Genomic DNA, 17380 nt, shown 5'->3' on the forward strand with positions numbered 1-17380 from the left:
CCAAAGAAGAAGGCTTGGGTCACTTCCAGGCTATTCTTGGTAGGGAGTCAACAATTGTTCTTGGATCAGTATAAGGAAAAGAAGGTTATCTACCCTCAATCTAGTGAAATCCTGATTACTCTGTGCCTTCCTAGCAACCTCTGTCAGGTCTCATTTGTATGTATGTATTTGTATTCATTTTTGTACTCCAGAAAGGTAATAAATTATGTCAATTGTTTAAGTATGCCTTAACCAAGATTTGCAGAAGTGTAACTATTTTTAAATTGATGTAGTTATGTCACCATAGGTTTTTCTAAAGGAGAGGGGCTTTGGGGGTTAATTTTGGGCATCTGCAGTTCTGTGAGCACAGGCTTAGAAGCAGAAGAGAGTGAGCTGGCTGTGAAAGTCTTAAGCAGCTTTCCTGGGAGGGAACTGTTTTCCTGACCAGCAGGTTAAGTGGCTCTTTAGTTTCCCACATCAGTCTTTATAGAAACTGAAAGAACACAGTGTCCTGAAAACAGAGTAATGTAAATGCTATCCTGTAAGGAGAGGTGTCTGGCTTTTGAGAAATTTGGGATTCAAGAATTCCAAGCATGCAGTACCCTGCCTGCTTCCTGGGTGCTTTAGTTTGTGGCACTGAGGCAGTCTTGCAACTGGAGTTTCTACACCGGTGTTTACCTATGGAGAAGTTCCCTAGTCTGGCGTTTGAGGAAAGCAGCAGCAAGCAATAATTACAGCTTCCGTGTTGGTTCTGAAAGGTGTTAGACTTTGCTCTCATTCATGTTAATGAAGGCAGTTCTCGTTAATTTAATCATGGAGAAGCTAGTCTCAAAGGAGTTGTTCCCAGCAAGGTGCTGACAAGGGTTGTGTATTTGTTTTGTTGCAGTGTTTTTTACGAAGTATGGATTCCTTACTGTGGAAAGTTTGCCTTTTCATAAAATAAAATCAAAAGTGAATAAAATGTTGCAAACTTTCAATTTCTGTGACCTTATTACTGCTCTTTTAGTGTGAGCTATTTTTAATCACAGTTGCATTTTTGAGTAATTGCCTTTTTCATATAATAATATTATCAGCTGAATACAAGAATAAGGTGGAAAAAGTACAAAAAAGAACAAATCTTCTCTTAACAGGAATATGTAAACAGCCAAAGCCAAAAACCTGTGCCTGCTCCTCTTTCTTTGGAACAAGCTTTGTTACCAGCTATACTTCCATCAAGGTAGAGATTTTTTTGGGTGTTCGGGAGAGGGAGAACAGGTTGGGGGTTTTTTGTTTGTTTGTCTTTTTAGTGTTCTGCATTACATTCCAAGCAGTGCTTGAACTCCTCAAGGGTAATCTAGTTGTCTATGGAAAAACTGAAAACTTACACAATTGTAACTGTGCAATTTATTATGAGTTGCATTCTTTCTGGGGAGCTCTGTTTAAATAAGCTTGAGGAGGCTTTTTTTTTTTCCTTTTTTTAATTTTAGTGACCTCTGTTGGTTTAATTTTAAATTTCATGGAATAACTTAGGGAAAAAAACCCCACACTTAATGAAAAATGAAGGATTCATTTTTAAACCTCACAAACATTTCGGGTGGGTTTTGGTATAATTCCAAAGCAAATACGACTTGTGAGTGAGTACCCTTCGCTCAAGGTGACGACTGTCACTCAGAAATGCAAAACTATGCTCAAGGGCTAGATCTGCGTTTGTTACACATACATACATTTTAGTTGAAGTCTTAGCTTGACTTGTACAAACCTGTGTGGTCCTAGTAGAGACAAAGTCAGTCATTTGTCTTTAGAAAGTTGTAGGTCCATACAAAAGACCATTTCTAGTTTTTAGAGAGGCTGGGCTGGAAAATGCTTTTTGGGCAGATTTGCTTAAGCTACTGTTGTCCATATTCACTGAAGGGAAAAGAGCTGTGGGATGCAAATGATGTAATGGCAAAATCAGGAATAGCCATAGGACAAGGTAAATGTTCTCTATTGCAATTTTTCTTTTGGTAGTCTTATCTTGAATTGTTGTTTAGTGTGAAGAAATAATCTGGAAAAGTTAGTAGATATTAAAATTTTTGTGGCGCTTGTCACACGTAACATTTTTGTGCCCTTACCAGACTGCGTAGTGTTTTTTTGCGCTGTGGTTCACTTAGTGTATATATAAAAAAAAAACCAGACCAACTCAGTCTAGGTTATTTTACATTTTGATGAGAATCTAAATGTCATAACGTGAATTTTTATTCTGTATTCAGACCTAATGATACTGTAGATGAAGGTACAGAGGCCTCGCTGCCCAACTCCAGGGATGTCACCAGTGAACCCTTCAGAAGAGAACTGATATCCAACTTGGCTGAGCATATTTTGTTCAGTAAGTGTTACAGTATCACTATCAGCTACCTGTTTTGTTTTGCTGATTGCATGAACTAACTTGCTGTTTGGTAATGTCATACTTCCCAATTCCCTCCATTCAGGTGATCATTTCATGACTTCATATGCTCTCTTGACAATTCTCCACCCTTTGCCTGCCTCCCTTCCTCCCTCCCTCCCTCCTCTTCAAAGTTTAATAAACTCTCTTTCTGATTAAGTACAAGCTTTTTATTCTGTTTGTTTTGGTAACTTTTGTATTCCTTGGACTACTATACTGAACTTGCTGTACTCTGAAGTGTTTGATTGTCATATTGATACACTGATTTCTTACCACTTCGTGTAAGAACTTATTGCAGTGTCTTAATGGCATTATTTAAAATAGTACTCATGTGAACTCATCTAGCTGCATGGACTGGTGTCGCCAGGTTTTATAGGTTATGTGGTGTATGCTTCAGTCAGTAGATCTGTGATTTGTGGTATGAGACGCATACAAAACGGTACTTAGCTTCGTAGACATTTAAGCTTTACTCAGCCTTCTTAGTTCAAGTTACTTTAATTTGATTACTTTAATATTGTTACTGTATAGACCATAATACATTTTGTATTTCATGCAGAAGGTTCTGTGCCAGTATCACTTTTTTTTTAATGGGTACTCTTTCACTTGTAATGATGTTCTGAACTTCTCAGGTGCTTAACGAGTTTATCTTGTTTACATCTAGCTGCTAACAAGTCCTGTGCTGTGATGTCTACCCACATTGTTGCCTGTTTGCTGCTGTACAGACACAGGCAGGTAAGGCTTCCATGCTGCTTAAATTGCCAAACATTACTTTGGCCTTGTTAATTGAAAAAATAGTATGCATTTTACTGTTGTATGATACTAATAAAAGAAGAAAGATGCATTTAAATTAAAGTGGATTTCAGGTAGTCTGAGTGCTAATATTCTAGTTAGTAGTGGATGCTTGAAGATAAGCCATTATTGATGGAATGATAATAAATACTTATGTGGAAATAGATTTTTGTAATTCAAAATGTAGTTACGCTTTTTTAAAAGAATACATTGTTTTGGTTCATTGTATTAAGATCGTTTTATAGATCTTAAACACATTCACTATTGAATATGCTAGCAACTCTTCTGTTCATTTTCAAATGAGTTTTGCTGTTCCTTAGTACTAGATTATTATACCACGATGGCAAAATGATACTAATGTTTAACTGAAGTCTTGTGCATGGGGCATGGAAGAAATTCTTTTTCTCCTACAAGTGTGTTTAGCATTTTTTCTGAAATTCCTTCTGCCTCTAATCTGAAACTTTTATTGCACGTAAACCGAGAACAAATTGAAAAATATTGGTGAGATACGTAATCTTTCTAGTCAAGAACAGTATCACTATTCCTGTCAGTCCAGTCTTTCCAATTTCCTGGAATAATGGGAATCAAAGAAGCATTTTACAATGTGATCTGAAGCCATCTTGACAAAAAACAAGGAAAGGAAGTGCTTGAGGAAGAGCTTTTCCTCATGTCCCCAAACAATTGAAGAGAAGTTCTGCTAATTATAGTATTCCCAGATAATTGATAATTCGTTTTATAGCATAGGTAATGGAAATACAATATCTCTAACATGTTCCTAAAGAACAACTCAGGTCTCTGCAGGTTGTGAAATAAACCAAGAAGCAAACAAAAAACTTGGATTCTCAAATAGCTGCATGGCTTTAAAATATAATTGCATAGAATTAAAAAACCTGTGGACTATTTTAGCAATATCTCTGTGAAAACAAGGTTTTCTAATACTACTGTTGTGCTTTGGATTTTTGAAAATTAATGGCTTGTTTATGTGTTTGCTATATACACGGTTATGTGGTTTACAGATAAACTCCTGTGTAAAAAAAATTGTTTCACTTTGTGATTTTGATTTTATTTCTAGGGAACTGATCTTTCTAGGCTGGTGGAAGACTTCTTTTCCATGAAGGAGGAGGTCTTAGCCCGTGACTTTGACTTGGGATTTTCAGGGAACTCAGATGATGTTGTCATGCATGCCATCCACTTGTTGGGGAACTGTGTAAATATCACAAACACTAGCCGAAACAATGAGTTCTTCATCACTCCCAGCACAACGATACCTGCTGTCTTTGAACTCAACTTCTACAGCAATGGAGTACTTCATGTATTTATTAGAGAGGCCATTATTGGTATGTGGGGTTTACCAAGGAAAGACTTTCTTGTGACCCATGAAGTCAAAGTACCTGCAATAACCTCCCCCACCCCCCATTTTTCATGTAATTTACTTACATATATTTCTTCCCTCCCTGCTTCAGCCCATGTTTACTCTAACAAAAACAATTTTAAAGTAAACTTGGTTTTGGTGTGTAGAATGTTTCACTCATTTTTCTCATCGTCCTTTATCTGTCTTGGAAGTATTCATGTATTGGTCACTGCCTTAGGTAAGGCCCTACCAGAGTTCTGAGCCAACAAGGCAAAACTTGTGCTTTGGTCACTAATGTTTTCATGAGATTTTGTTTCAATCAGACATTAATTGGACACAAATGGAATACTGGTGAATTCTGTCTTTATTCTTCAATTGCATGTGTAATATTTGCTTTTAGGCCTAGAAATAGACAAAGCAAAAGTTTTATGTTTCCTTTGCTATAAAGCTCTTTGGAAAAATAAACTTTGTTTATGTTTGTTTCTGCTCTAGCCTGCAGTCTTCATGCGGTTCAGAGTAGGAGGTACAGAAATGGTACCAATGGTGCTTCTCCCAGTTTGATTAGTCAAGAACACCTGGTCCGAAAAGCTGCCAGCTTGTGTTACTTGCTTTCTAATGAATTTACTGTATCTTTGGTAAGTACGTAGTTGCATTAATTGTCCACACGTCAATTTTTTTTTCCTGCTTGTAACTGCCTTTGTTACCTTAGAGAGAATTTATGCTTTCTTCAAGTGTCACAGTTCTGATATGTTCATTGCGAGTACAGTCAAATGAGTGTGGGTACGAAGAGGTTGAACATTGTTTGAAAAAGGAAGACAGTGTTGTTCCCTTTTGCTTCAAGGAAATGTCTGAACATTTGAATGAATGTAGTTCCATCAGAACAGTTCATCCAAAAGATGTTTGGCCCAAGATAACATGTGAATTAATTTGCCACATTCCTGTCACTACCTTGTTTCCTTGGCAAAGTGTGACAAAATCGGTCAATCCAGTTTAGAGGATACATACTAAGTGCACACCTGCTGCTCGTGCAAGTGCCAAGTGGGTGATGCTGGGGTGAGCCTGCAGCGTTTCTGATGTGCTGGCTTTAGGACTTTCCTGAGAAAGAAAAGCTGCTCGCTCTATCTCTGCCAGCTTCCCACAACTTGATGTTGGGCTTCTTAATGCCTTCTACCAGATTTTGTGTCTCTTATGTTGTTAGATCGTCACAACTATATCTGCATTCTGCCCAAACTATTTAAATATTTTTTTACTTAAACAAATACAAGTCTTTGAGAGTACCCAACTTATATGAGTTTGCATAGATGATTGAAATTACGCTGGGAACTAAGGCTCCAGATTCTAAAGATATTCTTAATTTGCATAGGAGTGCAATAGTCACAGTGTGCCACACCTAGTGGCAATTTTAAACATGGCCTGACTTGTTTTTTGTTTTGTTACAAAACACTGAAGAGAGCTGATGTTATCTCAGTTTTCAGACACTGTATACTTACACTCTGTATGCTTGCAATTTTAAGTGCTATTTTTTGTCTTACGTATAGAAGTTACTTAGAATTCTAGAGATTCTTCAGTTCTTAAATTCGCACACATATTTCTGTCTTGTGCCTTTTTAAATGAAGCATAAGTCAAATTTAGTATTTTTGTCTGGGCAGTAATGCAGCACAGATGGTGGGGTTCTTTAGTAATATTATCCTTCTGCTTTCAGAGTTAATAATTGTTGGGTTTTTTTTTTAAACTTAGAAAATATTTCCTGGCAGTAATGCAGCGCAGATGGTGGGGTTCTTTAGTAATATTATCCTTCTGCTTTCAGAGTTAATAATTGTTGGGTTTGGTTTTTTTTTTAAACTTAGAAAATATTTCCTACGTGATTATGAACAATGTAAAATAGGTTGGTTTTTTATTCGGTTTCAAAACACATAAGGGAATTTCTTAAAAGTGTATTTTCCTTTAAATTCCAAATAAATCACTGATAGGAGTCTCAATGATTTTGGTTTTATGATGATTTTATTCCAGAATTGTTAATAAACTAAAATTTGGTTAGAGGTGATTAAAAGGGGAGAATATTTAATGTGGTTTTCTACCAGTGTAGTAATGCATTTCTTCCAAAAAACTTGGACAAATTTTAAATATCCTATTTCACTGTAATTTTTTCAGTGTCTCCCAGGATAAACATGAGAGTGGTGCATTGGGATTATGCTGGTAAAAGTTTAATAACTTGCTTAAAAGGAATAATACTGCTGTATCTAAAACGTTCATAATGCACAAGGAACTGGTGTTGCTATAATGGGTATAATGGATGTGATTTTTTCAGTGCATTTCTTTTGTTGTGCAGCCTTGCCAGGTGATATATCAAGTTTGCCATGAATCTGTGGAAAGGCTGATACAATACGGTATTCTTCTGGTGGCCGAGGTAAGGTGATAGAGATACTAAATGAGCTTTGTTTCTTGTACTTGACTTCAGCCATAGGTAGCTTGTGCTTCTTAGTTGTGAGTCTTGTTCTAAATATACGCTGTTACTGAAAGCTTGTAACAACTCAACAAGTCCAGGGCTGGTACTACTTCGTTCTTACATTTATGAGCATCAGACATTTGGGTATCGTCATCCTGTGATGCTATGAATGACTCTGTGTGTAACTTTGTTGTACCATTAAACCTACTAAGGAAGACACATATTTTATACTGCCTTGTAAAATGGGCTCTTATTTTATTATTGGAGCCCTTTCAAATTGTAGCATAGCTACATGGATGTTTACTTTCTACTCTACAGGAGTCGGTAGTCCGGATCTTTTGTCATTCTTTGATTCCTTTGCTTCGATCTCAAAATTATTGTAAACCTCCTCTGCTAGCACTGTTTGCAGTTTCAGGGATGTACTGGAGTCGCTGTGTGATGCGATCTGCCAGAGGCACACAGTGTAAAGAAAACCTGGGGACCAGGGGGCAGCTGACTCAGCATACCTTTGCTTCCCATACTTTTTTTGTGCACAGCAAACAAACCTTGGTGCCCAGGAGGAAGCAACAAAATTTGAAGAGCACATGGAAAAGAGTTACGTATTTGGCTGCTTTCTTCTTGCAGCTCTCTGGTTTCAAAGGAGGCTAGAGCTGCTTCTGGTGTATTTGTTAATGGCCACTGCTTCACTCTAATCTTGCTGCATACCTTTTGATACATGCTTCCATTTTTAACATATGTAACTACAGGTACTATTTACTTGATATACCTGGATATTAAACATTCTCCTCCTTTGGAGTTACTACTGCTTGCTTTTTATCTGAAGTACTGACATGTTGTCATGCATTAGATTGTAATCATTATTAGATAAATCCAAAAATGAATGCTAGTCAGAGGATTAGGAAGAAACCTGCATGTTCCATGCCTGAGGACAGATGAGGAAAATAGATGTGGACAGCAGCAGATATGCACCTCTGTCTACTCAAGCATGAAACCTGTCTTGAGGGTTCTTCTGTAAGTTTCGGTTGCGAAGTCTGGTACTTTGCTGTTTATAGCTAGGATAAAGATAGCTATTAGGCAGTATATAAATATTTGTCTGTGTTGTCTGATATACACCACCAGTGCAACATTTGGATGCTTAAAAAGGAGATATATTCCATCAGTAAATTTCTTTAAACTTAGAAAACCTCTGTACCTGCTTACCTCTTTTGAAATATTAAGAATTTGCATAATGAGTGCAAACACAATAAGCAACGGTTGTTTCATGACTTCGGACAGGTTGGAAACGTTTGTGGGGTTTTTACAACCTCTTCTCTGAGAGGTAGCTACCTTCTGCCCCTTCTAATTATTTCAGTTTACTGCTGACATTAACACATTGATAAACTTCCCATTAACTTGAGCTTGATTGAGCCATGCGTTTTTAAAAATTCTTTTCCTGTTATTCTAGTGTCTACTTCAAAAACTAAGAAATATTCCTAACAGACAGTGATCTCTCTGGTATTTTTTTAAACTTATTTTGTGGCCTTTGCTTCATTCAAAATAAAACATTTGATCGGAGTCTAAGATTGGAAGGATGTCATTCTTCATTTGCTGCAGAGGCCTTTTTCTTTGTCATGAATATTACGACAGTAATCACATCTACGAGGTGTCTGTATGCATTTGGTTTTAATCTTGCCTGATTCTCATTTCTAAATGGAATAACTGTATGGGGGTCTTTCCTCAGTGACTTAGCACTGGTGACCTTTGAAAAATCTTTCTGTTCTACTACTTTGACCAAAACAAATAATGGCGAATGATTGACACTAAAGCTTCCCTTATTCTTTCGAGTGTGTGTTTACTATCTCTAAAACTCATTTCTGAAGACGCATTGTTGAAATTGAATGTTGCATCAGACATTGATCAGTCAGGTGGAATATTTCTGTTGCACCTTAGTTACTGTACACCTGAACTTCTGACATACTTGCGTTATTGCACAACAGAACGAAATCACTATTCAAGTACATCTAGTATGTATATATTTGCCACTTGTGCTTATTGTTCTCTGGCAGATTACCTCACTATGCCCTTGCAAAGGAACTTTACAATTTGTACTTTACAACTTTACAAAGCACTTTCCTAATTAATGGTTTTACTAAAATAGATGGTTTTACTAAATAGATGAAAAGGAAACAACAAACTCTTTTTCCCTCACAACATTCAAGTTAAGAAATTCCACCAATGGTATTCTTGCTGACACGCACTCATCTCAAAAGCATGAAGAAACATATACTTACCTAAGACACTACCTGTTAATAAGTGTAAATCCATGTCTTGCTCCGAGGGTGGAATACTGTGGGGCATTTGTAGGCTAAACTTGGATGGTGCTTGGCAGGGTGATTATCAGAAGGGAATTGCTGTGATGCAACAGGTGGAGGGGTCTTAATGTCTCAACGTAATCAAGGTTTAAATAATTTGGGGCCTTTGTGATTAAAACTGGCTCATTCTATTCCAACTGATATCTCACGTGGGGACAAATACAAGAACAGCATCATTAGAAGCAGCAAGTTACCACTTCCAAATAGCAACTTGTGGCATTCTGCATTAATTGAGATTTTAGCTATTGTAATATAATAACACAGAGTTTACTACTCTGTCTTTAAGGGAACAGTAGTACGGAGGTTAGCAAGATCCACATCCAGATAGCATCTCAACTTTTTATCCTAACACAACTGAAAACACTCTCTTGGCAACTGCCACTGCATGGCCTCTGGTAGGAAGATTGAGCAACACTTGTAAAGATTTTCACTTTTATGTTACAGGTAAACTAAAGAAAAACAGTCTTTTTCACCAAATGTCTCTTCTCTCTGCTTATCTCAACCCTGTCTATAATTGGGTCTCACCTGCTTTCATTAAATATCAGACTGATTAAGTCAGATGAGATTATAAAATAAATCTATTGTTTGCCTGGATTTGGGTTTTTTACCTATTTACCACCTTGTCTTTCAAATTTAAGCAGGATGATCAGGAGGATGTTAGCCCCAGTCTTACAGAGCAGCAGTGGGACAAAAAACTCCCTGAGCCATTATCTTGGAGAAGTGACGAGGAAGATGAAGACAGTGATTTTGGAGAAGAGCAGAGAGATTGCTACCTGAAGGTAATATTGTCCTAAGGCTAATAACATTGAAGCCTGTTGAAAGGGATACAAACTACTTCACTAGTTCAGGAGGGGTAATGAATTTTTTTTTTTTTTTTCTGATTCACAGTATTAGTCTGTCGTATTTTGCTACAGTCAGTAAAACACCTTTCTCTCCTTTTCATGGGGAAAACAGCTGAAGAAACATCCAAATAATCTTATAGGGAGGTAGAAGGGCAATGGTTAGTGTCATGAAAACTGGTAAAGGCTCAAGTATCTTAGCGTCTAAATGTTTTATTCTTTACTGACAGCACGCACTCTAAAAGTGGCACATCGTGCTGGTATTTATTTTTAGCCTAAATTTAACTTCGTAGATTGATCGTGTTGATTTTAGACATACTACCAGTTTTCTCACAGAGCTGACACAACCACTCTTTAGGATATCTTGTTAACATTGGAAACTTACATCCATCTCTGTAAATGTATGGCAACACTTCTGTTGGCTGCAGAACAGTATAATGTCTTTAATTCTGTCTTAGGAAAATAGTTATTAGTATCCTGGAGGAGAAAAAAGTAGCATTGATCTGTGATGTGCTGCGCCTATTTTGTCCCTCGTGGTAAACTGCTTTTTTGCTATGCTTTCATAATGTGCTGTGTTGTGCCCCCATACTCTTTTGTACTAAGAATTATTTGGGCTGCCGTTTTGGTGTGTACTGTGTTGCAGGTCATTTCTTGTTTCCGCTGGTCTCTGTCACTTAAGCTCTTGTTGCCCTTCCTTAGGTGAGCCAGTCTCAAGAGCACCAGCAGTACATCACTTTCCTGCAGAGGTTGTTGGGACCTTTACTGGAGGCATACAGCTCTGCTGTTATCTTCGTGCACAATTTTAGTGGTCCTGTTTCAGAATCTGAATACCTTCAAAAGTTACACAGGCACTTAATAAACAGGACGGAGAAGAATGTTGCTGTATATGGTATGTTAAACTGGTTTTGGAACTGGATTTGATTCATTCTGTTCCTCCTAGCACAAGGTAGCCCAAATTCAATTGCAATTTGTTTATTGCTGGGTTTTCTTTCTTGCAGCTGAGAGTGCTACCTACAGTCACGTGAAAAATGCAGTGAAAGTCTTTAAGGAAATTGGGGTAAGTGTTCGGTGATCAAATTTGGAGACTGTTAAGTTTCATTTTAATAATGAGCTCAATTTTGACAATTCATGGAACCTGTTCAGTGTTAGTTTAAAATATGTGAATGTATCTCTGTAAGTGTATTGTGGGTTTTGAGCATTTTGCTTTCCTTAAAGCTCAGGGCTGTAGGAGAAGAGCACACATTGCAGAACAGGGCACTTCTTGCCCCTGAGAAAACCTCTCTAGATGAGGGCTAGGTGACTAGGCATTTTTGTTCACAGCAAATGAAGTTTCTCTGCTCTACTCCATGGCCTTATTGGACAGCAGTGACAATGTCGGAAGGCTGAGAGCATGGTCTGTGCTTAGTGTCAGCTAAATCTAAGTTTGAAGGACTACTTAAATCTTCAAAAAGTATTAGTTACTGAATTTTGGCTTAGCAGTGATTGATGCTCCAGCAGAACAATCCTTAGACCTCCAGTGTCCACCATGAGGATATGAATCTTCTTTAAAATAACAGATCAGTTTTGCACTTTACCACTATCATTTCGAATTTCAAATCACCTATCTAGATTTTGCAAATGAAGAGTTTCTTTCATCAGAATGATATGGCTTCCTGAATGCCAGATGGGATTTAGCATTATAATTTTGAAAGCATCAGCATTTAGGCAGAGTATTGCTAGATAAGGGTTTTGAAGTCTTTGTCCTTGAATTCTGCTGCATTAAATAATCTAACACTAGTTAGCCTATAGTAAAGGTACCTTCCTGTAGACTGTAAGAGCTGTGAAGAAAGCACATATCAAATCCATCATTTAATTCTAGTCTTTTTCTGCTGTTGGAAAAGTGGAACTAGATAGCATCTGCTGAGGATCTATTCAGAGCATAACATCTGAATTCTTGTTTTCAAAGTGCTTACACTTTCAGTTCAGATGCCTTTTGAGTGCGTGTTTTATCCCTCGCTGTTAGGAGCTGGCTGTTTATCATACACCGTGCTTATTTCTCAGTTTCTCTTCTTCCATACCACCTGAAGGTCTTCATCACTGAGTGAATTCTAATGAAAAGGCATCGCCATCTAAGCCCTCAAGAAAGAGGCGGGGGGGGGGGGGGGGGAAGTCTTGTAAACGAGGGCAAATTTAGTATAGACCATAAACACGTAATCACAAAAGAAAGGTGATTCTTTGAACGTGGTGATACTTACATATATTCATGCTGTGCTTTAGGTTTTCAATCAGACGAAACAAAGAAGAGACACCATTTTGGAACTAAGCACTACGTTCCTACCTCAGCGCAACAGGCAAAAACTACTGGAATTCATCATGAGCTTCATGGTATTATAGACCACATATAGCACCTTTGTCCAGGGACGTGAAGACAGGTTTTGAGACTGTGTCAAAGCCTGGGGACATTTGCTAATCTTTCAGAGTGTAAGGTGCCACTGTCTGAGTAAGGCCTTCTCTGACTTGAACTACTGGAAGACAAGTGCCTTCTTACGTATACATTTATGGGTTTCTTACAGTCCCAATCCTGTTGTAATACAGCGATACTCAGATGACACTTTGGATACAAGTAATTAAACATGTTGCAAAAAATAAGATAAATGATTAGAATTAGATTTAAAACGAAGAGTGAAGTTTTATCAGTGTTATGTTTTAAATATACTTTCAAAGACTGTAACAGATGCACAAATACGCGTATTTGTGATCTGTAGCTAACCCTGAGATCTTGAGTTTAGTGGCAACACAGCTTATGGCATAAACAAGTAACTTTCATTCCAGTTCAGTTTTATTGTTTTCAATAAATGGTTTAAAAATTTTGCTTAGGCAGGATATATATTTCATGGATAAAGCCATAGTTTTTAATAAATGTTAACATAAATGCCAAAATTCTAATGAGAATAACAGTTACAGGCATCTGAGAATAATGATCATGTAGCAGATGATTGTGAGAAACATTGTTAGCAGGCACACCTTGCACTATTACAGCTGTGTAGTGCAGTGGTAAATTGCACTAATCACTGCTGTCGGGAAGAATGTGAGAGTAGCGTTCTTGTTTTTATTATGGCATCTGTCATTCAGCCAGATGAAAGTCAGGAGACAGTTGCCTGAATGTGAATATCTTGTAAAATCTTAGATTATTATTTAATTGAAAAAAGCTATCAAGTTTTTTTTTTAATTAATAGGATGTCAGATTTTTCTTTTTAAAGTGGAGTAAAGACTTGATTTGGTGAAATAATTTTTAATTTTGGCCCTAAAAATTTCAGCAATAACTTTTGCAATTCTTTGGAAATGAGTGTTCATATTGTATTCTGTTGCTGAGCAGATCAAAATTGGCGTGAAATAGTAACCTCTAGAAACACAGAAATATCATAAACAATGTACTTTTGATTCTGGTCTAACAGACTTACAAAAAAAAATAATTCACAGACAAAACTGATGAATAAATTCTGTCCTATGAAACAGGACTCTGGTCTTGCGATTTGATCCTTTTGCATGGAGGACTTGCACTGTAGATTTCATCTTCTCTTCATGTGAGTGGAGATTAGATTGCAACCTGTGGTCCTGTATTTTAGTACAGCTGAAGCAATAACTTAGTGGTATGTGAAGCTGGTTTGCTTGTGAAATGTGTTTTTCCTCATTTAGATCGCCTTCTGTATGAGGGAAATCGAACATTTCAATTACTGCAATGTTTCGCTTGATTCTCGCGTCCTGGCCTTGTGAGCAGAAAATCCCCAATCTTCATCATGCAGCCTCTGTCGCTTAACAAAAATATGGAAAAGCGTACTTGAATCCCAGCACTCGCACTGTTACGCCAGCACAAAACTGATGCAGACAATTTGAGTTTGTGGCCAAGGAGCTTGCATTTGTACTGCACATTTGTCAACGAGAATATTTCTGTAAATTTTTTTTATTAAATGCTATTAATATTTGAAACCTGCGGTTTATAGTTTATTAGCATTATACTGTTAGCACTGTGAGATGCATGTGTTTTGTCACTAAACCAGGTGCTCTACAACACTTTAAGAATTTCTGAACCAAAGCTACATTAATACGGATAGAAACTGACCCTAGAGTCGCTTTCGTTCTTATGTCCTTCTGCTGTCTCAGCAGGATAGTGACTACATCACACGTAATTTGTTTTGTGGAGTCTACTAGCTATTTAGAAAACAGTTTCATCTCATACTAGCTAATGTGCACTGTTCGTCAACCCGATGAATGCTCCATACAACGGTTGTTGCTGATGGCTTCCATTTAATGTCAAAAAAAGACTAGGTGCTTCTGAATAACGAGCTCTCATAGTGTACTGCATTTCGGTAAATCTGAAGTGTACTAACAGCAAAGATTGTACATCAAAAAGATTTTTAAAAATGAAGCAATATGAAGCAAACAAAACTTGAGTCATTTTATTAAGAATGTTCTGCCAACTGATGTATTAGTTACCGTGAAACCCAGGAGTACTGTGGTCACTGGAGTGTTCTGGCTGGGTGTTGCAACTGTGATAACTTATGGCTTACATTTTAAAAAAAGAAAACAAATTTAAAAAAATCTGGTTAATATAAATCAGTGAGCGGGTAGGGTAATAATGCATGTGAATACACATTTATGAATACATTTAGTATGCAGAGGGAGGGGGCACCTCTAAAATGGGTTTGGTTTTGTATGAAAAAAAAACAAAACCCTGCATGTGAGAAGTCAGTACTATGAATCATATGCCATTGGAAGCCTTTGCATTCTGCAGCAAGTGTGTATGTATACATATATATGCAAGCGTGTATATTATGACACACGACAACTATGCTTTTCCCTGAAAATAAAGCACAGAATATAAAATTATCAGACTGTGACAGTCAAAAACTAAAACCAACACTTTTGCACTGTATTTACACCTTCAGTGTCTTCTGATTTTATTAACCTCTCATGTTTCCTTTACTGATAGAATGCCAGATTGAGATAATTTCAGTAAAGTTAACCAGTAAAGAAGAAAGGACTGGCCCTGAATTACCACAAATGGATTTTAAGACTCTCCTTTTACAAAGACTTGCACGAGTCTCATCATTCTTACGAGTATATTACTCAGGTGTGCAAGTCTTTTTGGGCCAGGATCTTTCATGGTATGAGGATCTTAATCATTCCATATGCATCCTGTAGATCTTACATTTTTAGAGTAATGGAAATGTAGAATCCCACTTCCTGTGCCGCCACAGCTACCCAGGCCCCCAGGGATCATAAACTTGTTAATATATTTACTTTCTACTCACACTGACATTGGAGGCATACCTGCCTTCTCTTTGACAGTACAGGGCTTTATTCACCTATCTTTAATTAGGAAGCGTGTACACACACTTGCGTTCAACTGACTGCCTGCTCCACAGAGAAGTATCAGAATCGCCATGTAGAAGAAGGTTGAGCGGGGAGGTGATGTAAGATACTGTTGCTCTTGTCTTCTGTGCTAATGAGCCTGATACTGCTTCCTTGAGAATGTTACCACATTTTACCTGTTATATGTAATGCCGTGTCTGTTGTAGAAGCACGGAGGTGTACTAGAGTCATTTTAATAAATTAAACTGTTTGCTAATATGACATTTAACAAGCTCTTCTTGTGATTTTTTTTTGTTGTTTTGCTTTTTAAATAACCTAAGATAATTTATTCAGTAACTTTGTCCCGTGCCAGGTAGTTTTTGAAATTAAACTGTGAAAAGCTTCTGTTGTAGAAGTATCTCTACCAGTGTACGTACTGGAGCAGAACCATTTAAAAAGCAGGTTGAGGTGACATCCTGACTCCTGAGTCACTGCCAGTTTTGTTGCGAACCGGAGGTGCCATTTTGCTTCTCTGTTTCCCCATCTCCGCCAGACCTTTGTACGTGGCTTCCTCTTTTAAAGTTCCTCTCGCCTTACGGGGCAGGGGGGGTCATTCAGAAGTTTGGGATGGTGCTGATGCTGCAGACTGTCCCTTCTCCTGGCGATTTCAAGCTGACCTGGAGTGCAATAAGCACCTGTCAGCAATTCTGACAGCATCTGGCAAATGCGAATCAATTGGAGTGGGGTTTTAATATAATAAAACCTGCATGGATGATCATTACTTAAATTGAGAAGGAGGGATGCTGTTTCACCCTTCAGAAAAAAAAAAAAAGTTGTAATCAACTGATTAAGAGGCCTCTAGCGATGTTCACATGCAAGCAAGGCTCAATTAATTGACAACTCTAGGCTGAGGCAGGAAACTAAAATTCAATTATTGTCAATAGCTTGAATAAAACCCAATTCTTATTGGTGATGACCTTACATGTTATTCTTTCTGTAAATGTCTTCCTATTTCTCAGTCTTTTAAAATCCCAAATGTCAGATAAAGCACTTATCTCTGGTTTTTGCTTAATTCAGTTTTCTTGTAATAAAAGCTTGTCAGGCTTATTTAGAAGGATCACTTGATTTGAGCTCTCTGCTTTGTTCTCCCTTACGGTACACCAAGTTTTCAGCAGCCCTGTATTTTCAAGGTAAGATCCACGTTGATCTGAATTGCTGCTTGAAACATTTTCTTTTCAGTCTTTTATAGATGTTCATTGCACTTTGCATTTGCTGGGTGAGAAGTATCGTCCTTATTAATTCTTCTGTAAGTTGGCCCACCTGTTAATGTAATTGTCCAAAAAGTATCATAGTTGATGCTGTCATTAGATTAAGGAACTTTCTGGCTTTTGGGAAGAAACAGGTATGAAATGTTCATTGCTGCGTGTTATGCCGGAGTTCAGACCTGAGAGACAAGAAACCCCAAAGAGACTTTTAGATTTCATCTGTCATAAAGCATTGACAGTTACAGAAACAAAAGCTATTTGATTAATTATTGTATAACTATTAGTTATACATGTGTCTGTATGCAATGCAAACTTTCAATAAAAGATGCGTGGCATAATTGCTACAAGTAATTTGCATAAAAAGGGTGTTCTTCAGCATAGTAATAATACTGGTTCTTAAACTGATAGTATTTGCAATCTCTTGGTCGCAAGTGTTTTACAGAGCGACAATCTCTGACAGACGAGGAAACCTAGACATGGAGATCAGATAATGTGTCTAAGGCCATGCATGGGTTCAGTGACACCTCTGAGCCTATTCTTTTGCTCCTAATTTACATGTCACTTCTGATGCTGTCTTGTATTTTCGTCAGCAAGTGATGGTAGTTTGAGGAAGGCTGCATGTGTAAAG

The 17380-nt window shown here is 37.5% G+C and overlaps 1 protein-coding gene across 1 annotated transcript in view; it reads left to right on the forward strand.

Moving 5' to 3' along the window:
* Nucleotides 1–15772, forward strand: part of GPAM (glycerol-3-phosphate acyltransferase, mitochondrial) — a 32992-nt gene extending 17220 nt beyond the window's left edge. Inside the window, 10 exon segments of the mRNA XM_009325953.1 lie at nucleotides 1110–1195; nucleotides 2208–2323; nucleotides 3042–3112; nucleotides 4242–4506; nucleotides 5013–5155; nucleotides 6850–6927; nucleotides 9956–10096; nucleotides 10856–11045; nucleotides 11155–11213; nucleotides 12413–15772. Coding sequence (XP_009324228.1) covers nucleotides 1110–1195; nucleotides 2208–2323; nucleotides 3042–3112; nucleotides 4242–4506; nucleotides 5013–5155; nucleotides 6850–6927; nucleotides 9956–10096; nucleotides 10856–11045; nucleotides 11155–11213; nucleotides 12413–12529 — 1266 coding nt within the window. The 3' untranslated portion in view covers nucleotides 12530–15772.
* The last annotated feature ends 1608 nt before the right edge of the window (nucleotides 15773–17380 follow it).

This window comes from Pygoscelis adeliae, unplaced genomic scaffold, assembly GCF_000699105.1.
Source record: "Pygoscelis adeliae isolate BGI_AS28 unplaced genomic scaffold, ASM69910v1 Scaffold4, whole genome shotgun sequence".
NCBI classification, from domain to species: Eukaryota; Metazoa; Chordata; class Aves; order Sphenisciformes; family Spheniscidae; genus Pygoscelis; species Pygoscelis adeliae.